At 33.4% G+C, this 27,874-nt stretch overlaps 1 protein-coding gene across 3 annotated transcripts; it reads right to left on the reverse strand.

Moving 5' to 3' along the window:
• Positions 1–27,874, reverse strand: LOC25488558 (ABC transporter C family member 12). Of its 3 annotated transcripts, XR_003010417.2 has the most exons (28): positions 27,341–27,867; positions 26,710–27,112; positions 26,008–26,186; positions 25,575–25,614; positions 24,632–24,788; positions 24,413–24,527; positions 24,070–24,150; positions 23,913–23,937; positions 22,669–22,725; positions 22,429–22,494; positions 21,517–21,591; positions 21,325–21,432; positions 20,744–20,878; positions 20,400–20,506; positions 20,218–20,311; positions 19,872–20,039; positions 19,147–19,287; positions 18,539–18,742; positions 18,192–18,290; positions 17,875–18,027; positions 17,075–17,442; positions 10,083–10,263; positions 9,598–9,921; positions 8,340–9,096; positions 7,696–7,817; positions 6,120–6,365; positions 5,532–5,939; positions 5,027–5,273 (listed from the first exon to the last, which is right to left on the reverse strand). XR_003010417.2 is itself a non-coding variant. In XM_024779414.2 (27 exons), exons 2-27 carry the CDS (start codon positions 27,040–27,042, stop codon positions 5,643–5,645), a joined length of 4,632 nt encoding a protein of 1,543 aa, XP_024635182.2. In that variant the 5' UTR covers positions 27,043–27,112; positions 27,341–27,867; the 3' UTR covers positions 5,316–5,642. The 3 variants fall into 3 exon arrangements, 2 of the variants coding, with proteins under 2 accessions (XP_039688197.1, XP_024635182.2); XM_024779414.2 differs by lacking the exon at positions 5,027–5,273 and having other exon boundaries at positions 5,316–5,939; XM_039832263.1 differs by lacking the exons at positions 5,027–5,273; positions 5,532–5,939; positions 6,120–6,365; positions 7,696–7,817 and adding an exon at positions 1–618 and having other exon boundaries at positions 27,341–27,874.

Consider the following 27,874-nt stretch of genomic DNA (forward strand, 5'->3'; position numbering starts at 1 on the left):
TTTGTGTAAATGTATGTAATATGACTTTGCAAAAGTGTGCTTGAACTCAGTTGGTGTATGCTTACGCGAACTGAATTTGTAGAAGCTTATGTGAACCGAGGTTGCATGAACTCGGTTTATGTTCACCCGTGTGACAAAAAACCTAGAAAATCAGAACTTGCATTAAACGATAAACATTACTCTATCCGTTGTTAATTATAAGTAAATTTGACTTTTTATGTTCATGCAATTAATGATGTATGTGATCCACGATATGAACCACATACATAAGGAATTTGAATGAACCTAAAAAATCAAATTTTCTTATAATTAGCAACGGAGAGTGAGTACACAATCTCTTTAGAACGAGTATGTTCACTCTATAGCTTCAAAGTTGAGCATTTTTAATTCTCTTCCCTAATAATAAAATGAATTGTTTCGAATTGAGAATCAATGAGCAGTCTTGAATTCTTGATCATGCAGAAATTCAACATAAGCTTAGAACGAGTTTTATGCAAACAAGAAATAGACCAAATTGATTTCTTCTGATTACATCCTTCATGTGTGCCCTTTCCAAAGCTTCCCATACGTCAGCATCGTTGTATTCATTAAATGGATCAAGATTGAAACGAACAGTTCCTAAAAGATAGATTGACAATTTTCAGAACAAAAACATTATATTGAAAGTGGTGGATGTTTTTTCACAACTAATGAAAACTTAAAATACAAGAAAACTTTATCACTTTTGATGTGCTTGTAGCATCTTGCTACGACAAAGTAATATGCTCATATTACATTTCGGATTTACAAATAAATGGAAACTTAAAAGAATACAAGAAAACTTAAAATACATGATTGGATGAAATTGTAAAACTTTGTCACTTTTGATGTATTTGTGGCAGCTTGGTACTACAAACACCTGCAATTGTGGTCCGAATTGGCCGACAATGCAATTTAATCACAACTTTCACAACTTAAAATTTTGTGTAACAAAATTCAAAATTAAACTCATGTTTAATTAACTAAATAAGTCCATTTTTGGTTGAGTCCTTGAAACCGTGAAGTGAGTGGTGAACTCGTGACAGAGGTCACCCCAGGAACCTATGGAGTTCCTTCGCAGATTCTTGAACCAGGTCATTGCTCCTCGCCGCAGAGTAGTGACGAAAAGCTTGCATTTAACCGCCCCTCTTACAGAGCGGTAGGTGAGAACAACCTCGATATTTTCGATGTGTTCGTCTGGATCTGACGTCCCGTCGTAAGAATCCATCTGGGGGGTTTTTCCAATCAGCAAGGGATCGAAGTGTCTCGAATACGCCGAGTGAAGGGACTGTAAGTATAACGGCCTCCTCGGGAACCATGTTCGTCGTCGGAACTGGATGAAGAGGATCATGAGCGTCTGCCTCTTCTTCTTGGAGGAGATCGTCCTCGACTGGGAGATCTCACACTGTTGGACCGACGAGGAGATCTGGACCTGGAACGTCTAGGGCTCCCTCCTCTTATGTTACGTGGCAGGGAAGAAGCATTGTGCAGATGAAGCAGTTGCTTCTTTGAGCGCTCAAGCTCAACAATGCGCTGGTTTTGCTCTTCGACCATCGTTGACTGAGCTTTCAAAGTTTGCAGTAGGTAGCTGAGCCATGAAGCTGATGGAGTGGAATTATCAGCCACCTCGTCTGGTTGTTGAAGGCCGAAAGGTGCCTGATCTTGTATATGAACCGCTGGATGGGAGCTAGTAGGTGAGCCTCCCCTCCGTGGGCTAGGTGCTGGAGATGGAGAAGCGGCGTGTCCGTCCTGATTTGGACGTTGGACCACACTTTGAAGACGTGCATCACCGTTGGCAGACATGGTTTTATATTTGAAAGCTTTGATTTTTTGTATGTAAAAAACGGGGAGAGCTTGTATTCCGACAAACGGCACCACTAATCGTACTTGATCAGAAGGTGGCTGCCGGTGCTTGGTTGAAAGTGGTGGTACGGTGGTGAGAGAACTCTGGTGAGTGCTGGACTGAATGATGGGTGTGTACATGCAGACACCCTGATGCTCAAGTCAGTAGAGGTTCAAAATGGGGGAGTTTAAGAGTGAAGAAGATTCTACCTTGGAGGCTGCGAGGAGCCTCCTATTTATAGAGGTTGGTGAATCCAGAGCCGTTGTAAGGCACACGTTTGACCAGCGATTACGAAATCGTAAGTGTAACCGCCGGTGAGATATTCGCGAGAACGTGGGTAGAGAGACGTTGCCGAACGTTGCAGGACGTTTGAACTATTCTCGTTTGCTCCGTGTACCCCCTGCGCGGGGAAGGGGCGCGTCGCGAGTAATTCTGTCAAATGCAACATTTGGGCTTGATTTGTTGTTGGGCCTAAAGTGACTTAAGCCCAGATCTTTGACCGGTCAAGAACAAAAATAGACATTCATAATTACTGATCATAAATAATTAATCTACTTAATCATATATATTACATTTTGTTTGGTACAATATGTTACATTTATTTATTAAAGTGCCTTATTATTTTATTATTGTATTATGTAGGGATAGAAATATAATTACTTGCATATTATAATTATATGCTTAGACATAAAATAATTATTTTTAAACATAATTAATATGTTCTCCAGAACTCACAATAATGATAAGGACATATTGATATATAGTCTAAAATTGTTGGACAATCATGATTATACTTGCAGGGAATTTCATGATTAGTAATATGGTGAGGAGGGTCAACTGCATTGTCAAATAAGAGAAAATTGAATGTTATTGAAAGGTGATAAAACATTGTGAATAAGATAAATTATAAAAAATTTAAAGGTTGTGTAAAATGACATACTTGTATTGATTATAACATAAAATGATGAGAGAAAGATGATCAAAGCATAAAAAAACATGAACTTTTGAGCCATATTTTTTCCTCCTTTGTATGTAATAAACGTGATTTTGTTTATCTCTTTATAACTAAATATATAATGTTTTTTTAACTTTAATTAAATAGTTGTTAGCATTTAGGAGTTGCAAAAACCATTTATAAAATTGTAATTAATGTTCTATAAAAAAAATGTATTTAATGTTGCGGAATGACTCTAATGTTGTGAATATCTCTAATCAATATATTGCACTTTTGTCTTTTAGCTCACTCAAACGATCACTACATATATTTTTTATTTAGAATTTATCTTTTCGTAATAGATAGGGAAAAATCATTAACATAAAATAAAAATGAATGATTAAAAAAATATTCTATAAATAAATAACCCATCAAAGAGGTGATAACACATTTATTTAAAGGCTTAAATAAGTAAAAGGTTCCTGTAAGTTGGCGCATTTTTTGTTTTAGTCCATGTAAGTTTTTTTCTTGCAAAACAGCCCTTGTAATTACAAAACGTTTTGGAACTCGTTCTTGCCGTCAAGTTCCGTGAAAAAAATGCATTGCTGGCTAAAGGACACCTATATGACACTTGCTGATATGGCAACTGGTTTAATTAGAGGGACTAAAATCAAAAACGTATTTTTACATGGTGAATATAATTAAAAAACACAATCGTCAATTTTTGAATTTTAAAATTCACACTCTTTCCTTCTTCTTCATCTCTCTTATCTTTCTTTCTTCTTCTTCAATCCTTCCATACCCATCCTCAAATCTCTTCAACTCTCTCAAAACCGCTGCTATCTTCTCTAACAAGGGCACACCACCTCAAAACCCCAAAATCAAATCTCAACAAATCCAAATCCTCTTCCTCCAACACACAAAATTTCTCCAAAAGCTATGGTGGTTATTCAATAAACCTCAAGTTAGGAACACCACCACAAACCTTATCATTTGTCCTAGACACATAGAGTAGCCTTGTTTGGTCCCCATGTTCCTCTCGCAACCTGTGTCCTAGACACATGATTGAAGAAGAAAGAAAGAGCAAAATGAGTCAAGGGAAATACTAGAATCAATGAGTACAACTCACTCTTCAACTAGGAAGACGGAGAAGGAAATGAAGGTGGTGCAGTTGAAACCATGGAAGTGCCACCGTGGTTCCATGATGGGTGATGAGTGTATTGATGGGGATGTTCAAGACATCATCCAACATAATAATAGGAATCAAAGATCAGAGAGGAAGAAGAAGGAAAGAGTGGTTTTTAAAAATTGATGTTTACGTTTTTTTAATTACATCCCTATGTAAAAATATGTTTTTGGTTTTAGTCCCTCTACTTAATCCAGTTGGCAACTGTTGCCATATCAGCATGTGCCACGTAGGCGACCGTTAGCCAGCAATGCATTTTTTTCACGGAACCTGACAGCAGGGACGAGTTCCAAAACGTTTGGTAATTACAACGGTTATTTCGCAAGAAAAAACTTACAGGGACTAAAACCAAAAACGTGCCAACTTACAGGGACCTTTTACTTATTTAAGCCTTATTTAAATGGAAATGTTAACTAGTGCCACCGGACATTAGTTAAGGACTTTAAATAGTAACTTTTTATGAAAGTTTGTGTAGTGAAGTGCATTGGAAAATGAAACCTTTGATATTTTTAAATAAAAATTACTTAATTTAGAATGCTTAAAGAGTGCTCCGGAGGCACTCGTTAACAAGACCCTTATTTAAAAACTAGAAGTGTCATAGGCTGATTCTTTAAAAAGGAAAAACATTTTATATCAATTTTTTTTTTAAGGAAATAATTCTACGAATTGAGAAAATGTGATGTTCTCTTGTGAATGGAAAAAAAAACAATTAACTAGACATGTGATATATTATTTATTGGATTAAATATATTTTTCGTCCATATAACTATTAGGTATTTCGGTTTTAATCCTTATATTAAAATGACTTGTTTGCATCTTTTGGAAGTTATCCCTTTTGATTTTTCTCCCCTGTTGTTGACTCAACCATCAAGTGACTAACGAAAGTTCGTGTGGCGTGCCAGATGAACTTTTTTTATGACTTGATAACACACCAACTTATTAAATATTAACTCAATTTGTTAATTTTCATTTTATCAAATTCAGGATTTTGTGGCCTATGTTATGGGCATAACCTAAGAAGTTGGCCTTATAATTTGTCACAAAATTTTCTCTTAAAATTTTTAACATTATTACATTCTCAAAACGTGCTAAATTATGCTAACCGGATTTGCATGAACTCAATTTACGTGAACTCATGTAACAAAAAATTTAGAAAATCAAAACTTACAGAAATTCAACAAATTTAGGATGGCAATTGGAAATTTTGAATGTGCGTATTATTGAGGTGGTTCATCGAATATACAACTTCCATCTCAAGTTGTCCTGAGGCAATCTGATCAAGACAGAAAATCCTGAAAGATGAATTGATAATGACTGAGAAAAGACGAAAGTAATTGGACCAAAATGGTTAATCAGCTCTAGTTAAGGATGAATTGCTCGGAAGAACTTTGAACCGAGACTAGAACAATCATTAGTCTGACTTTACTCACGTCTCGATCGGACTATAAATTAACAGGACCTCCTTCCTCTGAGGACCGGAGGTTTAAGACACAAAATAACACGAAAGTATTAATTATTCCATTACTTTCTACAATAGTTATTAGGTTTACCTTCAATGAGTTTATAGAGAGTAGACCACTATCTATCTGTATGAACATGATATTGAGTGAATGCCTCTTCTATTGTTTCATCATGCTTTCCGGCAGTGTAACTACTGCATCCTATGTTCTATTAAGGATATCTTTATCGTCTTTAGTATTTGGACTTTGAAGGTGTTGATGTAACGAAGAAAGTGTAGAAGCTATTGCAAACTGAGTAGCAGCAGTCCAATCTGTAGATGCTAACTGTCTCATACCGTTTTCCGACTCCTTGTTATATTCATTTGAATTGTTCTCTTTCCTTCCAAACACTAAGCTGCATAAATACTCAGCATTTGCAGGACCGGTACTTTGAACCATTTTGTAGAATGCAGTTTCTTCATTTTGTAAGAGTTCCTTAGGTGAATTGTATTCAAGAACCTGTAAAGTATACAAGAAGATGAATCTTAATATTTAAAAAAAAAAACGGACAGGAAATGTTAGTATATTAGTTGTTATGTTAGTATTTTCTACTTCTCCGGAATTTGACGCCAAATCAAAAGTTAGTATGATATATAGGGACAAAATTGAATATTTGTAGTTCAGGCTAATCGGATGTACCTTTCCAGCATCTAGCAACAGAATCCGGTTGCAGTCGACAACAGTATTCAATCTATGTGCAATGATGAGCATTGTGCATGAATTAAATTCTTGTCTGATAGTTTTCTGTATAAGCGCATCGGTTCTAACATCTACAGAAGCAGTAGCTTCATCGAGGACAAGAACCTTTGATCTTCTTAGCAATGCTCTTGCTAAACTTAACAGCTGCCTTTGTCCAACACTGAAATTGTCTCCTCCTTCAGAAACCTTCATTCATTTCAAAAGATTACCTTGTCATATTTCTACTTCTCATTTCAAATACACTAAGAAAAAATAGTTATATAATTTACTGAACACTCTTAACAATCTTCATAGACAAAACTATCATATATTTCCAACTAAGGTTCAATTGAACTTGTTAAAATAAAATTTACTTCCCAAAGTTTTGATGACTGTTATCAAATATATAAAAAAAATGTTCTGATATCATATATCAACTCATTTTTCATTTCCAAAAAATTAGTGAAGTATGAATAACAACATTATCTGAATATATATCTAGAAAAGGATATAGTCAAAATTCAAAAAGTAATGAATAAACCGTCATTTTGGTATTTGAATGTGTGATGCGTTATCACAATAGTACTTCAATGTATTATAATTACAAAAATGTATCTAAATTTGTCTTTCATTAGTCAATTTAGTTGTCGAATGTATTGTTCATTTGTCCTCAAGGATGTATTTCATTAGTCAGTTTGTCCATAAAATTACTAATGGAACTTACATTTTGGGATGTCTTCGTAATTTTGATACATTCTAGGACTATAGTGACATCATCTCGCACATTTTGGAACTAAAGTGAATATTCACTCGAAAATGAATTAGTCATTTTTAAAGATACTAGCTTGTAATTTTGTTTTTTCAGACTCTGCAGTTCACCCCTACCTGATTTAATCTAAAAGTAACAGCAATATGGATAAATATACAAAATTAAGCAAGTAAAAAACTAATATAAATTGTAAATATCAAACTAACAGTAAATATTTCTACATTGTACACCTGGATTTAAAACATGTTTTAAAGCATGACCAGAAAGGTAATTTTTGGGGAACTTCCTATTCCAAATGTAAAATAGCTTAAATAATAAATACAATATGCAGAAATCTTATTTGATGATCAGTTTGCGACAATAAAATTCGACACCTTTTTAAATGGTTAACGGAGTTCACACATCTTGGTCACAAAGAAAACGCAGTTCACACATGTGGTTAGTGCAGTTTAATAGGTGATTAATGAGTAAATCAAGATTGGATAACTTGTTAACCATCAACTGAAATTAACCATGAATGTCGATTTGGACACTTGAAAATAAAGGTTAATTACGTTTGAATTTGTGCTTAATAAAGTTCATTAAATGGTTACAAATTTGCGACACCTTATATTTCTTAGTCAAATCTAAAACTTTGTTGATCATGTGTCTAAACTGTTTTAACCATTTAAAAGTTATCGAATTTTGTTATCTTAAACTGATGTTCAAATAACATTGCTGATTGATTTGAGCAACCTCATCAACTAAATTTAAGCATAACCTATGTACCTGAGCATCTAGACCAAATTGATTTCTTCTGATTACATCCTTCATGTGTGCCCTTTCCAAAGCTTCCCATATGTCAACATCATTGTATTCATTAAATGGATCGAGATTGAAACGAACAGTTCCTAAAAGATAGATTGGCAATTTTCAGAACAAAAACGTTATATTGAAATTAATAGATAATGTATTTTCATAACTAAATGAAAGCTTAAAATACAAGAAAAGTCGTATGTTTTATAGCCCTATGCTAATACATCACTTTTGACAGTGTAAAAACTTTATCACTTTTGATGTTCTTGTAGCATCTTGGTACGACGAAGTAATATGCTGATATTACATTTCATTACAGAAAAGTAATATTCAGATCAGTAGACAATGTTTATTCACAATTAAATGAAAACTTAAAATACAAGAACAGTTGTGTATTTTATAGTAATGTGCTAATACATGATTGGATGGAAGTGTAAAACTTTGTCACTTTTGATGTATTTGTGGCATCTTGGTACTACAAACACCTGCAATTGTGGTCCGAATTGGCCCACAATGCAACTCAATCACAATTTAAAAAATTTGTGTATCAAAATTCGAAACTAAACTCAGCCTTGATTAACTAAATAAAGAACAAGATTTATGGTCATAGTTCATACCAGAGAAAAGAACGGGGGACTGTGGTATGATAGTAAGAACTCTTCTCAAGTCTGCTAGTCCGAACGTAGAAATATCACATCCATCAATAATGATTCTTCCACTTTGTAGTTCCACAATCCGAAATAACGCATTAAGCATGCTAGACTTTCCTGCACCAGTTCTTCCAACTACACCTATTTTCTCCATTGAAGACACTACAAAGGACAATCCATGCAAGACCGGAGGAAGTTCCGGCCTATAGCTCAAAACAACATTCTCAAACTCAATTGATCCTTTTGTTGGCCATCCTGGTGGTGGACGGTTCGTCTCAATTATACTTTGACCCTCGGCTTCTAAATCTATATATGTTCCAACGCGCTCAACCGAATTTAAACTGTTTTCAGCTTTACTTGCTTGTCTAAGTGTGCTACTCATAATACTTGTTATGTTCAATGTGTAGCTGAGAAGTAGTCCCATTGTAGATGCAACCAATGTAGGGTTTTCAGATCGTGCATTTTGTAACACAGCAAATGTTGCTATCAACCAAATCATGAGGCCACCTAAACTTTCTAACCTTATGGTTAACCAACGGTTTGTACTAATATTTGCAAGAGTAAATCTGATATTGTTATCCATGAATTTTCCATTGTCGTGTAATATCCTGTCGTATGCCTTGTAAGCACGAATGCTTGACACACCATTCATTGATTCTCCAAAATGTGCATAAACTGGCGATCTTGTAATGGAATCCATGCGCTTCACTTCTCGAGATGTGCTCTATTAGGCATGACATTAATAGGAAAGATTAGTTAATTCCTTCAACCATGATTACTTAGAGTCGTTTTTGCTTGACTTGTTTTCTTCTTAAAAGAAGTTAGGATTTTTAAAAAGATCTTAATTAAAGAAGGAGTTCAACTTATATTTATAAAAAGTAGATATAAGGAACTTCTCAAAAGGTAATTGAGAGAAGATTTTCAAATCAAGTAGGAGATAATAATTTTATCTATTTTTATTATTTAACTCAAATTCTATCATTCTATCGAAAAGTATCTTTGAAGCTAAAAGGTAACAATAATTATCAAACAACTTTAACTTTATCTCTAAATATCTTATTTTTAGCTTTAATTTTAAAATAGCTTTTAATGTCAAAATAAGTTAGGCCAAACACTCCCGTATCAAAAAAACAAAAAAAGAACGAGGCAAGCCAAACGCAGTCTTAGTGTCAATTCCTTAAAAAATGGTCACTTCCTAAAAGTAAGGGCAAGATATAGAACACACCTGGTAGTAAATATAAGCAACATAGAAAAATATCAGAAGTGGCATTATGGCCCACAGGGATATGGTGCTGACAGTGCCTATAAGAACAAATGTTGAAAGTAGTTGCCAGAGTTGTCCTAGAACAATATTCACCAAATTATAAACATTGGAATCTATGTCCCCTGTGTCTTTTGCAAATCTATTAATCATGCGGCCGACAGGATTAGTCTGGAAGAATATCATTGGGGCACGTAGAACTTTATCTAGCATTGCATCGTGCAATCGTTTTGCAGCACGAAGACTTGCAGTGATCAACCAATAAGAGTTTGCAAGTGCCACAGATACCTGAATCCGACAAATAAAATATTCATATCATAGCTTGTTACAAGTAAAGCAAAAGATACTAAATACAAAGAAGAAATTTTAATATTGGAGTTTGGAAACATGTGAGAATTTAGAAGATAAAATTGTTAAATAGAAACTCGTAGTTATTGCAGAACTATTACCTGTCCAAATGAGAATATTGCATAGATGAAAAGAAAATATCCGGCACGAGAAGCTGCAGTTGAATCTTGAGATGTCCACACACTTAACCATGTACTACTCGAAATTCGAAGAGCTTCTGTTAATGTGTAGCATGCAAGAAGTATAGAAACTACCCATATTCCTCCCAAAGCAGATGTGTACCTGTAATTTTGGAATTAGTAATAACTAAACTAGAGCATCTAAATAGAGGCCAAGTAGATAAAAGTGATAAGAAGGGCTAGCGAGCGGTGACAAAACGAAAAATGAAATACTACTGTATACAAACACCAGAAAAGCATCCATTAGCAAATTAAATTAAAAGGAAGCTAGATGTTATTTATTTACTTTTCCGCTCTTGTGTAAACCAAGTATCTTTTGTGAGCAATTGCATAGACTAATCCCTCAAGCCAGATAGAACGGCAATGGGTGGAAAAACTCTCCCTCAAGAGTTTTAATGTCGTTGCATTCCCAAGAATGGATTTGAGGCCTCTGGTTAAGCTGGAAGAGACCCTAACTATCTCATCCAAGAACTCTTGGGTAAAGGAGGAAATAGTGCAAATTAAAGGGATCAAGATTCTTTCATGAGATTCAAAGGGACGATACAGAAATGAGAAAGAAGAGAGAAAAACAACATTTTGCCATTCTAATGAAAGAATACAATATGTTCCTAATATTGGTTATGTGGAAATTGAATTCATTTTTTTTATACTTTCTTAATGTTAGAATTAACATAAAACAATTCATGTGTCTTCACTTGACAACTTAAGTCTCTATGACCAAGTGGTCTAGAGTTTGAACCTTCCCTTTCTCATTCTTCAAATGTAAAATTGAATTTCATCACAATATAAGTGGAGGTGTAAATTTCATGAAGCTTAATAACAATAACTTGAAGGAAAAGTGTTGTTTTTTGGATTTCCAAACTGTAGTATTTGGATTTCCAAATTCTATTATCTACCGAAGTTGTTACTAGGTTGAGTCACGACCAGGTCGCTCTCTTTAAGACGTTTCATGGCACTGCCCAAAATTGTGCAAGGCAGACTATCAACCACACCGCCTCAAGGATAAAACAAGCTCAGCTACAACTGTTCGATTAACTACTGCACTGTAGAAAACCGTTCGAGAATTACACCTTCAATATGGTACTAAGATCAATCTTTTAATACTGAAACCAATATGGTATTGTAACCACTCAATTATGATGTTGAGACCACTCAAATATGGTGTTACCACCATTCTAATTTTTAACTTCTCCAAATATCAATAGGCATTTCAACCACTCAAATATGGTGCTACGACCATTCTAACATCTAACTTCTCCATGAGTTGAAGAAGAATATATATGTTTAAGATCATTCTTATTATATCGAAAAGGGACTATGATCTTAAAACATTATTTATTCCGAAGAGAATGAATTATCGAAGGGACTATGCTGTTAAGACCATTCTTAATTCCGAAGGGACATTAAACCGAAAAGGGACTATGGTCTTAAGAACACTCTTAATTCCGAAGGGACAGAAAGGAGTAGAAAAAGGAGAAGAACTTGTCAACACAAGTCGAAGGAGGGAGAAGAGAGGAAAAACACAGGAAGCATCAACTGTGAATTTCGGTGTGTGGAATGCACTGTGTGAGCTCTCTATTTATAGAGAAAGTTCACAACTAATAAGTGAGAAACTTTGGGAGCAAGTAATTCTCATATTAGATCTAGTACAAAAATATCTCAAATTGAGTCTCAAAATATATCATATTGAGTACAAAAATATATTATTCAATACATAAATATATTACTGAGTATCAAAATATATTTTAGATCATGTACTAAAATATATTAGATTGCCTTCCCAAATATTTCAGATTGTGTTCCAAAATATTCTAGATTGCGTTCCAAATTATTTTAGCAAAACTTGGGGACTAAGAAAACACTTTCTAATAATGATTAAATTAATTATTTAATTTATCATTTCCAAATAATAAAATATATATCAGTATATTTTTTTTTTCTCAGTGCTTACTTCGTTCACATAACTATATACCTTTTAGAGGTACACCCCCACTATATAAACACTACTAATGTGTGTATTCCATCCGATGTGGGACTTCCACTTTTTCAATTCACACAACACTAGTTCTACCCAACATGGGAATTTGTGTTTAGTCTGTTTAACTCAATTTCCACACATGTTCCAACAATCCCCCACTTGAATTTAAAAAATGGTTTCAAAAATAACGTCAAAGACGTCTCCATAAGATTTACTAGTAAACAAAGGTGTCGCCTACAACTTGAACCTCTGCATAGCGAGTAAAATTCTGATTAACAAGAGTTGCTTACAGCATTGAACTCTATCTCAGACATAGAACCCACACACAAACCTTTTCATAAGGTGTATTCTAAAAACCCGTGCGTTTTATGGCCTTGCACGTCTATCCCGGTTTTAACGAACGCTCTAGGTATTTTGCCCCGAATACCATAGGAATCGGCCTAAGTTCCACATTCGTATAGGTGAGTCTATCAAGAGTACTCCTGTAGCTAGGTACTCCACTCCACATAGAGTATAGATCTCATTAAGAGTTTCTATTATCTCATCCTTCTGTCACTGCAGGAATCATGCTTTCTTACTTTTCTCATAGCATGTTCTATCACTCATGACTTGTTATTACCCATTGAACCTATTTCTTGGGATCTCCAATCATGTAGGTCGGGTTACCATCACTTGTGACCTTTGGGCATTAGTCCCATCCTGTTGGATGTGTTTAGGACTTTCTTTCTAGTAATTCCTTTCGTCAAAGGATTGACTAATTCTTTATCAATACGTGCACGATATACTTTAACCGTTCCTTTTAGAGCTCTCTAATCATTCTGTGTTCGTGCCTTAATTATCGTCTCTCACCATTGTGGTAACGATTCTCAATTTTGTAATAGCTGCAGACTATCACAATAAATTAACACTTCGGACAACGGTTTCACCCACTGAGGGTTCTTAGCTAGCAAGCATCTTATCAACTTGCTTCTTCACTAGTTTTCTCTAGTGTTCTCATCTCAGATTCATTCCATAATATCATTTGTTTCAACAAATAACTCCTCAAGTGATGCTCAATGGGCAGTCACTGGTCGCTTTGAGACTCATCTGAAGGATGTTCAATTTTTTATCTTGTACCACTCATGTACAATATGATACTTCTCATTTGTATCTTGTACCATTCAAGTACAATAGGATACTTCTCATAATGTAATCCTAGAGTCATAATCTTCTTAAGGCACCTCATGACTCTTTCAATTGCATGTTAATGCTTCTTATCCGTCTACTAATAAACTTGAACAAAAATCTCACGACGTGGCCAACGTCGAGTCTAATACATTCAATGGCGTACCATCTCAACTGTTCTTGAAAGGTTTTATACTTGCAAGTTTATAGTCAAATAATTACATTCCTTAAGATATTCTCAACTTTGTGAGATTCATCAGAAAAATTCTCTTTTCTGATCTAGTAATCTTGAAACCAAGAATTACTTCAACTTTGTCTAGGTCTTTCTTATCAATGTTATTGATAAACAATGATTTCATATAATTCATAACATAAATTTTTAAACCAAATATGAGCAAGTTGTCTTCATAGAGACATATGATCGTGTAAATATTATTTGTCACTTTCATTCACTTTATACTCATTCGATAGCATTAGAATGTCAACTTTTTCATGTCATTCCTTAAGAGTTTATTTTAGACCTCACAAAGAATTATCTAACTTACAGAACTTGTTTTCTAGTCCATGAATCACAAAACCTTCAGGTTGTTTAATATAGACTTCTTCTTCTAGTTCACCATAAAGAAGGCAACTTTCACATCCATTTGGAGTATTATCGAGTTATGAACGGCGGCTAAAGGGACTAGTACTCTTATGGATATGATTCTAGTGACTGGTGAATAAGTGTCGAAGAAGACTATATTTTTCTCTGTCTAAAACCTTTGACTACAAGGATAGCCTTGTATTCATCAACCGTACCATCAGGTTTTAGTTCTTTTTCCTAAAATCCAAAAACAACCGATTAGTTTGCAACTATGAGACAAGTCAACCAACTGTCTTGTTTTGTTAGACTCTAGAAAATCCATTTCATCGTTTATTGCTTCTTGCCATAATTCAGCATCCAATAAGGATATAACTTCTTTAAGGCTTAATGGATATTCTTCCAATGTATAAACCGAGTTCATACTCTTTAGCTATTCTAGCTTTCCTACCTCCTCGAGGTTCTATAACATCTGGTACGATGTTTTCATAACTATTTCTGATTACACGAATGTGATCAGATATAGTGCCCCCACTAGTTCTTAATTTTTAGAAGGGAATTTATTTTGCCCCCACTAATGTCGTGCCCCCACTATTCTTTAGTTTCAAGGGGTAAATATTTACATAGAAATCGGCGTCTTTTAATTCTATGATCACTTTAACATTTAGGTCATAAAGCCTATATGTTTTGCTATTTATAGCATACCCAATGAATATACATTCATAGGCTGTACTAGTGAGTTCAACTCTCTTGGGGTCCAGAATCTAAATATAGTCCAGACAATCCCAAGTTCAAAAAATAAGACAAGTTGGATTGTCTTTTCTTCAAAAATTTCTTAATTAAAATTTTTGTTCTTAGACTTGGGTACTCTATCCAACATAAATTTCAATTTATAGAAATTGAACATATCAAGCGCATCAATTTTATTTTCCAAAATTCACAGTCATCGATAAGTATGATAAAAGATTATTTTATCATTTCTAATTTATGTGCTATCAAGTATGCACATTCAAATTCTCTAAACACTTGTTTATATGAACATTTGGTTCATATATCTTGACTGCAAAATATAAAATTGTTTAATCATATAACGTTGGAATTAAATCCAAGTTACTCAAATTTAAAATTAAACATGAGTTCGTGATCAATTTTGATATGTCAAATATTAAAATCACACAACTAATAAAATAGAAGGAGAATTTTAATTTTGAACATGTCATCAAAGTGAAGTCCTTTTCCGACAAGAGTGTATGACACACAAGTCTCTCTTTAAGTCTGAGTCAACCCAGTCTTATTCAATAGAAATCTGAAATTCAGATTCTTTCTTATTTTTAGAGTAACTAGTACTCCCTTCCAAACTAAAATCACGCTTGTTCCTTTAACCGATTAACCGTGGGCACATATTAAGGAATTTGCGCATTTTTTCCGATGGTTATTCCGAGAGCAATTCACTAAGGTAACAACCGAATCCATCCACACTAATTGCATAAGAAATCAATTATACATTACCATCCATAGTAACCAATAAAAAGTTCTCTGCAAATGTTGACTTTGCAATAGCAGGGATAAAGTCATATCCAACTTTGGTTTCATACTTTTATGTAATTGCATAAAAGTTCTTTAACGACTTCAGAAGTCATGTTCTTACTTAATATCAAAGGAAACAAGCCATGCCGAATGAAATATAGCAAGCGTGGCTTCTCATGTTAAGTAAGATAAACATTGCTTCTTCGGTGAATATTAATGTTGTTGTTTTAAACAACAAGCACTTCATCAAAAGATGTAATTCTATAGCTTGATTTATTCTTAATTTATTTAGGGACAATTCAACCTCAATAAGTAACTTCTTCGATAGATATAGCAGATCGAAACGTCTTAAAATTGTTGTTTTTTGGATTTCCAAACTGTTGTATTTGGATTTCCAAATTCTATTATCTACCGAAGTTGTTACTAGGTTGAGTCACGACCAGGTCGCTCTCTTTAACACGTTTCATGGCACTGCCCAAAATTGTGCAAGGCAGACTATCAACCCAGCTACAACTGTTCGATTAACTACTGCACTGTAGAAAACCGTTCGAGAATTACACCTTCAATATGGTACTAAGACCAATCTTTTAATACTGAAACCAATATGGTATTGTAACCACTCAATTATGATGTTGAGACCACTCAAATATGGTGTTACCACCATTCTAATTTTTAACTTCTCCAAATATCAATAGGCATTTCAACCACTCAAATATGGTGTTACGACCATTCTAACATCTAACTTCTCCATGAGTTGAAGAAGAATATATATGTTTAAGATCATTCTTATTATATCGAAAAGGGACTATGATCTTAAAACATTATTTATTCCGAAGAGAATGAACTATCGAAGGGACTATGCTGTTAAGATCATTCTTAATTCCGAAGGGACATTAAACCGAAAAGGGACTATGGTCTTAAGAACACTCTTAATTCCGAAGGGACAGAAAGGAGTAGAAAAAGGAGAAGAACTTGTCAACACAAGTCGAAGGAGGGAGAAGAGAGGAAAAACACAGGAAGCATCAACTGTGAATTTCGGTGCGTGGAATGCACTGTGTGAGCTCTCTATTTATAGAGAAAGTTCACAACTAATAAGTGAGAAACTTTGGGAGCAAGTAATTCTCATATTAGATCTAGTACAAAAATATCTCAAATTGAGTCTCAAAATATATCATATTGAGTACAAAAATATATTATTCAATACATAAATATATTACTGAGTATCAAAATATATTTTAGATCATGTACTAAAATATATTAGATTGCCTTCCCAAATATTTCAGATTGTGTTCCAAAATATTCTAGATTGCGTTCCAAATTATTTTAGCAAAACTTGGGGACTAAGAAAACACTTTCTAATAATGATTAAATTAATTATTTAATTTATCATTTCCAAATAATAAAATATATATCAGTATATTTTTTTTTTCTCAGTGCTTACTTCGTTCACATAACTATATACCTTTTAGAGGTACACCCCCACTATATAAACACTACTAATGTGTGTATTCCATCCGATGTGGGACTTCCACTTTTTCAATTCACACAACACTAGTTCTACCCAACATGGGAATTTGTGTTTAGTCTGTTTAACTCAATTTCCACACATGTTCCAACAAAAAGATTCATGTACTGCCCAAATTTTAAATAAAATGTCAATCTTACCTCATTAAAACTTTCCAGCTAACCACGCCTGTCTCCCGCTCTTCTTGCTTAACAAGTACTGATTTTTGAAATTTTCCCTTCTTCCCATAGCTTAAATCATTTGCCAACTCTACAATTGTCCCATTATCCAAAGGTAAAACATCATTTGTGTCTTGACCATCTACTTCTTGTTCCATTTTCCCGGCATTTTCCATTAGTTTCTGAAATAGAGGCCCACATTTCAACAACTCCTCAAACGTTCCTTGCTCCTTAATCATGCCTTCACTAACCAGAATAATTTTATCCACCTGAGGGAGAAAATGAAGCTGGTTGGTAACAAGAACTCTGGTTTTTCCTTGCAGCCCTTCCTTTATACAGTTCCTGAAAACCTAAAGTACATTGCAAATCAGGTTATATGAACTATAAACTATGATCATAGATAATTTCAAAAAATATATATATATTAATGGTGTCGACATTAGTAATTCCAATGTTTATACTGCAGGAGAAAGGAAAATCTGATGACGTACACGAGCTGGCTATGATAATCAGTTGGATTACGACAATTTACATCAATGAAGCTTATAAAGCAAGGAAGAAACCATTGATTTAAACTGAAGTAGATTAGGTTTGACAGCTTCTAGTAACTACCACCCTCATTCTTTCTTTTTTTCGTTAGGTTATTTTCACATACCAAGAAAAACAATATTTAATGTTGCATTGAACTTTGAAAACGACAAATAAATAGAAACAAAGTTTTTATCCAAAAGAGGCTATATCATAAAAGGGACTTGTGTTTTTGAGTTTGATAAGAATGATACCTCTTGAGCAATATGAGCATCAAGAGCACTCAAAGGATCATCAAATATATATACATCTGAATTTGAGTATACAGCCCTAGCTAAAGAAACTCTTTGCTTTTGTCCACCACTAATATTGATTCCTCTTTCTCCAATCTCTGTAAAATCACGGCCCTGAATAAATGAGATAAATAAAATATAAAAACTTGTATATTTATTTTGAAAAACTATAGATAGATAGGATTAAATATTTTAAACAATCTTGTAGGTGATGAAAAAAACTTTCATATTGATTTATCGAAACAGAAAAGAATATGAAAGCTTATAAACAATCTTACAGGTAAAAAGTTGAGATCATGCTCCAAGGAAGTGACATCAATAGCCTTCAAATATCGTCCATGGTCGAAATTTGAACCGAATAATATATTGTCACGAACCTGAAAAATAATAAATGATTGAGAATGATAAACTAAATAGTACTGGTTGAGATATTGGAATCATTATAGTATGATTTTTTGGTATTTTTTTAGAATTATGATAGAATTGCATTCCTATATAGATTATATCTCTCATTTATATATAAATAGTTGTTTCAACCTTTTCAATATATTGAGAATTATTCATATTTAAGAGTACTTATGGATAAATCATAAAACTTAGATGCATACAATAAGCTGCAACTCACTGTAGCATTATAAATCCATGAAATCTGCGGAACATAAGCTGCAGTCCCTCTGATTGTAGCATTTCCATCAGATACAAGAGGTAGCTCTCCAAGCATTGCTGAAATAAGTGATGTTTTCCCTTCTCCAGTACCTCCAATGATTGCAACTAAGCTTCCAACTGGTATTTCAACATTTATATTTGATAATGTGGGCTTCTTCTCTTCCTGCAAATTGAATTGAATTTTTTTATACAACTGAATTGTACGCTACTAATATCTAGATTAAAAATAAGATGGATTGAGACAAATGAAAAATGATCTTATCGTCTTGATTTAAGAATTCTAATCAAAATTACATGCAGAATGTTCTGATATGCTTCTATGTTGTATTTTTTAAAAGTAAGTTTGTTTTAGCTTTGAAACTGATTATTGATCAGGGTATTGAAACCTTTTACTAAATATTATTATTCTTCATAACATGGTAAAATGCTACTCTTCCTAAAATATTAAATGGGGATGTTAGATTTAAATAATTCAGTCGGTATAATGTTGCTGTTAGTTTAAAAACAATTAAGACAACTTTAACAAAAAAATATTGGCAATGTTCACAAGAATCGGTGAAAATTGACCTTAGGATCCCATGAAAAGTATCCATTCTTTATTGAGATGGCTGGAAGTCCTGGAACAATTGGTGGATTTTGTTTTAAATTCCGTTCCTCGGCCAAAAACAGTTCCTCCAAACGTTGCAATGACACATTTGCATTTGCTACCTGTCAGAAAATACAATCAGTAGACAGTAAGAAATGGCTTCATATCTTTAGCTAAATGGTTATCAAAATTTAAAGAGGAGAAAATAATTACTATGGAGGAAAATTTAACGCTTGAAGTGTTTATTATTTGTTTAATGTTTTGGTTTATCGGCATATAACCACTTTGAATAATTATTGTTCATTTCTGATAGAGTTTCTTTATCATAAATTTATTTCTTATAATTTGATTAAATATGTTTTTGGTTCCTGTCAAATGAAAAATATGTTGATTTTAGTCCCTATCAAAATTTCATATTTTTTTCATCTTAAAACATTGCACAATGTGAGAGCTTTTAGTCCTTTATGAGTGACCAAAAATATACTATTTGTGTTTGATACAGAGATTGAAACACAAAAAATCTTATAGGAGCCAAAACTAACATATTTTTGGTGTTATAAGGACTAATTACTAACTAAGCATATTTTTTAACCCTTTAGAACTTTTCCAAATCATAGAGCAGAAATGTTTAGTTAATATATCTATTTTATTTGGGAGAAAAAGACTAATAGAGCATTAACAGAATGAGATGAGAGCAAACAACAACCTGATTTAGTAAATTTGGAAGACTATTTAAAGGAGAACGCAAAACCGTAAACAGAGATAGTGAGGTGAATGCTCTTGCAGGTGTTAATTCTCCACCGAGTAATGTAAACATTCCAAAGGAAGTTACTGTCACAAGAACTGGAATGCTGTTCAATATAAAACTGTTTAACTGCAATGGAAAAAAATAGTAGTTAGGAAAAAACTACAATCTGCATCATAGTTTATTTAGTTACTCAATTTTAATTAAAAAATACTAAAAAAAGAAGGATAATAATTCAATGCTCTTAATGCAGAACACATGAAAGATGATTTGAATTCTAAAATCACGTCAAAGTTCATATTCGTACAGCATAGAGAAGATATGCTTTGCGGAACCATGAAAGTTCTTCATGTCGAATGCTTTGAATTCTAGACTGAAAGCTTGTTTCCCATGCATAACATCTGCATCATATTAAGCATACCACAAACAATGTTGAGACATAATTTGTACTTGAATGTTGAAAGTGAACATAATTTATTGTGCTCATACTTTACTGTATCCATAGTAGAAAGAATTTCATTCATCAGACCAACCCTTTTGTCTGTCTGTTGCAGTCCTTCCTTTGTCAATTTTTTCATTTTGCCAATCACAAATGTCTGCTAACAAAATAAAACTTATTTTAATCTATTCATGTTAGAAAAATCTATAAAATTAAAGAAACTATTTAACTCACACAAACTATTTAACTCACGTAACTTATGCTAAATTTTAAACCGTCAAACATTTTGCGCTCTTCGTTAAAATAGATTGAATTTAGGCTTTATCACCACTTATTTTTGTTTTTCGAAAGTAAAAACAACATGCACATGTGCCTGTGAGATATCAAAACTTGCCTGTAATGGAATAATGAGAACTAGCATTAGTGAGCCAACAAGTGAAGCAACACCTAGTTGTTGGTATAGGAGAACCATAGCTATGATGATGCGAAATGGTGCTGACCATAGTCCATGAAGTTGTTGACATATTTGCTGAAATATTGCAAAGGAATAATATTAACAGATGAAATTTATAGATAGTTTACACTCTAAAATTATTGAGTCGAAGTATGATGCTCTAACGGCCTCTATTGCCCTTATAGCAGAAGGACCCGAATTCACTCCTTTAAAAAAACAACAGCGTAATACACATTAATTGATCTGGGATATAAATTTGAGATAAGTCGATTCACATTACACACTCACCAAATCATCTTAAAGTAATATTTTTTAACATTAAATTAAGAGTGTGGACAATGTATATCTGTGTTGCACAGTTACTTTGTGAAATCCAAATCCATTGTAGAACTAGAATAGTGAAGTGATTTTCATAGCGCTATTTGACAAAAAAAACTGATAGTACTATTAGCTCCGCTATTTGACAACACTGTATGCCATAACGAAAAAACTTGCATAGCTAGTTTATGCAGGAAACGAACCTGTAATGCATTGGCATCTGTTGCTATCATATTCATAAGCTTCCCATATGAGAACTTTTTTCTACTTTCATGAGTTAGCCTCAAAGACTTTCTAAATATAGCAGCCACCTATAATTAGACAAATTTCAACATATAAACTGTGTAGATACATTAGGAAAAACTGGTTTGTTTTAGGAAAAAGAGATGGAATACCAATGTTGATCTCAGTCGAAAACCAACGCGCATAACATTCTGGAAATATTGTGTCTCACATAGAATACCAACTGACTGAAAAGAGTATAAACATATATTAATTGTTATTTCCATATTTTAATTAAATGGTATGGAAAGTTTTAAATATGCAATGCTTAGGGTCAGAATATAAAATCTCTGAGGTTAAAATAGAAAATCTGGCTTAAAGTAAACAGATATATAAATAAACAAGAATACAATGATTGATTACGAAATTCAACCAATTGTACCAACGTCTCCGCTAGCAGAGTGATTGTTGTAGTTTTCCACTATGCAATTCTTAGGGTTTCAAACTAGAAACTACAAGCTTTAGTTAAATACTACATTTCAAACTACAAATTTATCCCTCTACACCCCTGACCTCCAAGTCATAAGTCCTAACCCAACATACGAATAGGCCGCCCAAAGGGAAGGCACTCTTGCTCCACTGCACTCGTTGTGATTTCAGCTCCAGTTGCTACACTTGAACGTCTTCCCACTTATCAGATAATATCATTTTCAACAATTCTTCATTTGTTAAAAATACATGCAAGTTAGCTATTTGAGGATGGTGATAATCCTAGACAGGGAAAATTTATGGGTACAGAAGAATTTATTTTTGGATGAATTGCATAAGGTAAGACCAAATAGGCCCTTACAGTTTCTATGTAAACCCTTATTTCAACCTTCACATGGTCACTCTGCTTCTCTTTATGACATTGACTTTATATTCACTTCAACTAGAGAATAAAACTTGTCATTTTGTTTCACAATAATGATGTTCTGTTCTGTCTATATGACTAGATGTAACCGATCCAACAAATGTACAAGTTTCACCAGAAGCAGATTTTGTTGAACCAAAATTGTTTAAATTATAAGAGACAGTATTCATACCACTCCAACAAATATCGAGAAGGCACAGACGTAACCAATCCAAGACGGATCTCCATTTTGCATTGACTGCACATTAAAAATATCAACCGCAAACTATTATATATCTAGTTCAAGCCATAAACATCCTTATGTGTCCATTTTTTTCTCATTTTTCTATCATAGTATCATTGTGCTTCTTTGCACTCTTATATCTGTATTTTCACATCAATCTAATTTGGTTTTGGGGAGAAATGAACATACATCTAAGAGATGGTTCAGCAAAATCGGCGCAACCAATTGAGAAAGATCATAACCAATCTGCAAAGATCATCAAAAAATTCCAAGTTCCACAAGAGTCAGCACAAACTTAGTTCAACGATGTTATCGCATGCCTTTTAATATACAATTTTTTGCATACTCTAATGAGATTACTTGTTACTATAAAATGTAAACTTTGTACGTTATAGTGATAAAATAATGATCTCAACATGAAATTATACGTAACCTGCATCATGAAAATGTTTACTAATTTATTTGAGGCAATTAAATTAACAGATGTGTTATTTTCACACAAAATGGGACAACAAAACTTGACAACAATTGCAGTTCAAATACATTGTTAATTATGTTTTGTATTTTTTAACACAAATTGTGGTTATTACTTATTACATATCATGTACATTTGAAAAGCTCAAAATAATGTATATTTTAATACAATTTGGATGATTATAACTTATAATGAATATCGTGTATCTTTGAACCTCAAAATCGTGGTTAATGAAGCTTTTTTTTTTAAGAGTGGTTAATGAAGCTTAAATAGCGGCTAATTGTTTAGTGAATGGTTAATGAGTTGTGACCATTGTTATCAAAAACCCGACTTAAGTCTATCCTGGTTTTTGCGACTTTGTGTAGCTTCAATGACTCAAATCCATAGCAAAGTCCCAAAAACAGAGAAAATCATATCAAAATCGCACAAAATCGTGAAATCCATTCAAAATCGCAGGATTTTGATGGATTTTGGTCATTTTTTTATAAGGGTCAATTTTTGACTAGGTTCGTAAATTGATCCGATTTGAATCCATGACTCGTTCTATAAATACCCAAAAGGCCAAAAAAATTCACTCTTTCACTTCCCCCACATTTATAGCATATATTTAACATTATTTTTGTTTTGGTAGAATCCTCGATTTTAATTGCGATTTTACGAGTCCCGACTTTGCTATCCTACATCGTTTCTACAAAAGTCCTTGAGTAAAATCCTTCGATTTTGATTGCGATTTTACGAGTCCCGATTTTGCTACTCCATTTCGACTTGAAGTAAAATCCCGATTTTGATACCTTGGTTGTGACACCTTATTATATTTATTAATCATCCACTAAATGTAATTAACCACATATGTGAACGGTGTTAACCATCCAAGTTGTTGTCGATTTTTGTTTTCAAATTTGTGTCAAATATCATTTCTCTTAAGGACTTGGAGATAAATCAAAAATAGGGGCCTCACCTTATAGATGCCTCCAAACCAAAACCTAACAAAATATAAACCAAATCAAATAAAATTTGAGAGAACAGCATTACTAAGGTCATCTTGAAGAAACCAACTAATGATCTAACAATTTAAAGAGAAGCCAAAATATCAAGAAAAAATTATGAATAAGCACCTTTTCCCTAAGCTGTTGTTTAATGCTCTTAAAAGCCAAGGGTTAGAGCTTTGAAATTCTGACACCCAACACTTTTGGAACCTGCAGAGAAAAAAAGCACTTAAAAATATAGGGTTGTGCCAACAAGTGTCTGAAGGGCACTAGTTAAGGAAGCCAAAAGTATAAATTTTGTATTGAAAACAACAATTTTCAAACTTCTAAAAATTTGAATATACCATTTTTCAACACAAGATTTCTATATTTATTTCCTTAACCAATGCCATAAGGGAACTCGATAGCATTTTCCAAAATATATAAACAGGATATGTGAATTTCATGCAGAACCATATACAATAAGCTATACTTTTCACTTAATGTGTCTGTTTGGTCCCATTTGTCTAGCTTCCAAACGTCCTTTTCAGTGATAGGTTTTCGGTAGCCTTGTTTCATGAGTGGAGTTATCCATCCAAAACTTAATCCTACACATAATGCATAAATAAAAACATTAACACTAGTAATTGTAGTTAGCAAATAATTTGTAAAACAGCATAGTATTAAATCATCCATTTCTTGGATCACTCACTAGATAAGAAACTGGCGCGCATCTCAGGGCAAACTTGATCATCTCCACAAAGTGGTTCATATTCACCATTGTTAGGTATGTCAGCTTGGAATGTTGTATGACCAGAATATGGAACCAAATTAGGAATGTAAACTATAAGTAAGATACCAAACAACACCTACATCAGATAAAGTAGCCACAATAAATTCATTATGATGAGGCCAAATCAATGATGAGTTGAGTCAAGTCTTTTAAAGAGTTCAAATGCCAAGAGAAATAGTCATTAGTGCCTTACAATGCATGTGACATTATGAAGAACAGACACCAGACACAATACTGACATATAGACATCGGTAAAAAAAATTAAAAAATAAATAAGTGATTGAATGTAACTACATGTGTCGGTGTTGTGTTAGCGTCCGACACCGACAATTATCGAACTTCAGATGAAGTGTCGGTGCTACATAGGACACTGGTATCCAGCTTTAATAAAACAACACTATACTAAGGCTTTGTTTGGGAGTTTGGAGGGGAAGAGATGGGAGGGCTTTGGGGGGTTGGAAATATATAAAAAAATGGACAAAAAATTCACATTTTTTGGAAGAACAGTTTTTTAGAGAATGATAAACTAATACTTATGATTAATATACTTTTAATTTTAAGAATATTATATTGAATTTGAAAAATTCATATAAACCATCCGTAACCTCCCAAAACCCTCCCCCAATACAATTTTTGAGTTCCCCCAAATCAGGGGGATTTTTTATTATGAGTAAAAAATTAACCTCCAAAGGCCTCTCCTCCCAATGTCTTCTATTTCTTCCACTTGCTCCTTCCTTTTTTCCAAAATCCTCCCCTCCAAACTCCCAAACAAAGCCTAAATATTGAAGTCTAATAAATGAAAACAAATTACAAGTATAATGAAGATTCCCTTCATTAAAAGAGGGGAAAATCAGAAATGTACCTGACAGATAACAGTGCTAATATACAGATATAGGGCAGATCTGCAAAATTGAAACTTAAGCATGAGTGGGGTGCTGCACATACATAGTTGCATGCCATAAAAAATGGAGCATAATTTTCGTATTCTTCTTAAACTTAAATGTGTTTATCCTAACCATAACATATTAAAAGTCTTAAGTTTTTATTTTCTTGTATTATGAAGAAAAATACTAATAATTTGAATTCCTGCATTCAAATTCAATTCACACAATGCTGATATATTCTTATAGGAAGAAAAAAAACACTTATAGTGTGTATTATGCTGCTAAAGCAATCATAGCTTACTGTAATTGTTACAACTTTGAAAATGGAAGTAATACGAGAACATGAAATAGAGTGAATTATTATTGATCTAAAAGTGAAAATGCAAATGTAATGAAATGTTAAAAACCAACCTGCTAGAGTAATCTTTCACAGACAGAACAAGTTCAAGCATTACAATATCTCCCACCAAAACATAAATAACTCCAAACCTCACCAACCACCTAAATTGCCTAATATAAACCTTGGTTTCTAAGAGGATGAGAATTATCATTGAGAACCAAGTAAGTGATTCAATGATCAGACCTGTTACCTGCAAGAACAAAGAAACAGAAAACGGTTTATAGAAGCGAAATTTGAACAAACAGCAATCGTTCTGGAATGCGCTATTTATTATAAAATGTTTCGAATAGCAGTTATAGCGGCGTTATAGCACTCTTGCATAGCAGAATTTGAACCAACCGTTATTTTCTACGGTCTGCAATTGACAGCAATGACTAGATGAACAATCTAAATCCTGTATTGATTGACCTCTTTTGAGCTTCTGAAACAACTTATGACATGTTCATAAGCTGTTTTCAACTTATTTTCATAAGCTCTCCAGGTTAGCATAAGAAAACAGGTTATAGATTATATGAAAACAGATTGGTTTTATTTTGTCTTTCGTTATAGAAATAATTTATACGTGAGCACTAATATAATAAACTTCTACGCTATTAAGAGCACTTCCTTCAGTTGTTTATCCAAACATGGCCTACACCTAACAACGTCAAATATCAACTTTGAGTGTGCATTCATGCAAAGTGATCTCATTGGAGTATGGTTGACAAACTCACCTCAAAAGGAGCAAAAACAGTCTCCTCATTCAGGTTGAAGGCTGAATTTCCAGTCCACAATCTCAACAAAGGCTGAAAAGCACAATAACTAGCCAACATTGCAAGAATATAACTATAGTAATTTGTTTTCAAACAAAACCTTTGAGCTTTGGCATTGAAAATAATAAGCCATATTCTATATAAACACAGCCCCATAAGAACCAAATTTGAGGTTGAGATAACAAGAGTGTTAATTGCACATGGTGTATATGACCCAAAAGCACTATCTACTGTTTTAGACCAAATACTGTTTGGTTCTGGCTTGCAGTACCAAACCAATGGTTCAAAACCCATCTTTGCTTCAATCGGTTAACACAATGATGTTAAAAACTCTTTCTCCAACACAAGAATGAAGAGTAACTAACTGCAAAATTAAACCAAAAACATACTTCCTCATGTTAAAATATGAACCAAAAAAGGGATAAAATAAATGAGACATCGCAATCTATGAAGCGCCGACACATATCACTAGCTACGATGCATTGACACCGGTAATAATTTGAAAAAATTTAAATAATTGCATGTGTTAGTGCTACATAGACCATCATGAAAGAAAAATGTAACAGTGGAAATATGTGAGAGTGATTCATACCTTGTTGCTTCAGAACAGAAAACCATCATTGAACTCAGTTACTTGTAAAGTAAGGTAAGTCTTGAGTTTGTAGGAAAAGAATGAGTCTTAGATTTTTCCATTTTTTCATATGAAAACAAGACTTGTTCAGTTCTTTTGTTCTACTTCCACCATTACTTTTTTATGACCATTCACTACTACTTTTTTTCTGCAGCAAAAATGATAGTGGAAAGTACAGTGGCATAGTATCTCAGAATGTTGCTAACTGACAGATATAAATAACAAATGATTTGGACAAGGAATGGTCACAACTTGTCAACTTCCACATGGTCAGTGATGACATGATATTATTTACGTCAGACACTACCACTTACTATCATTTATCACGTGACATAAGGATCTCACTTACCACATAATAGAAAATCAACCACAGATACACATATCAGAGAATATTTAGAGATTGCTATGTTTGATTGTCTCTGAATACAGGGACGGAACTAGAAATTTAATTAAGATGGGTCAAAATCTTATCATAAATGAATCTCAAATCAATCT

This window comes from Medicago truncatula, chromosome 3 (assembly GCF_003473485.1).
Source record: "Medicago truncatula cultivar Jemalong A17 chromosome 3, MtrunA17r5.0-ANR, whole genome shotgun sequence".
Lineage (NCBI taxonomy): Eukaryota > Viridiplantae > Streptophyta > Magnoliopsida > Fabales > Fabaceae > Medicago > Medicago truncatula.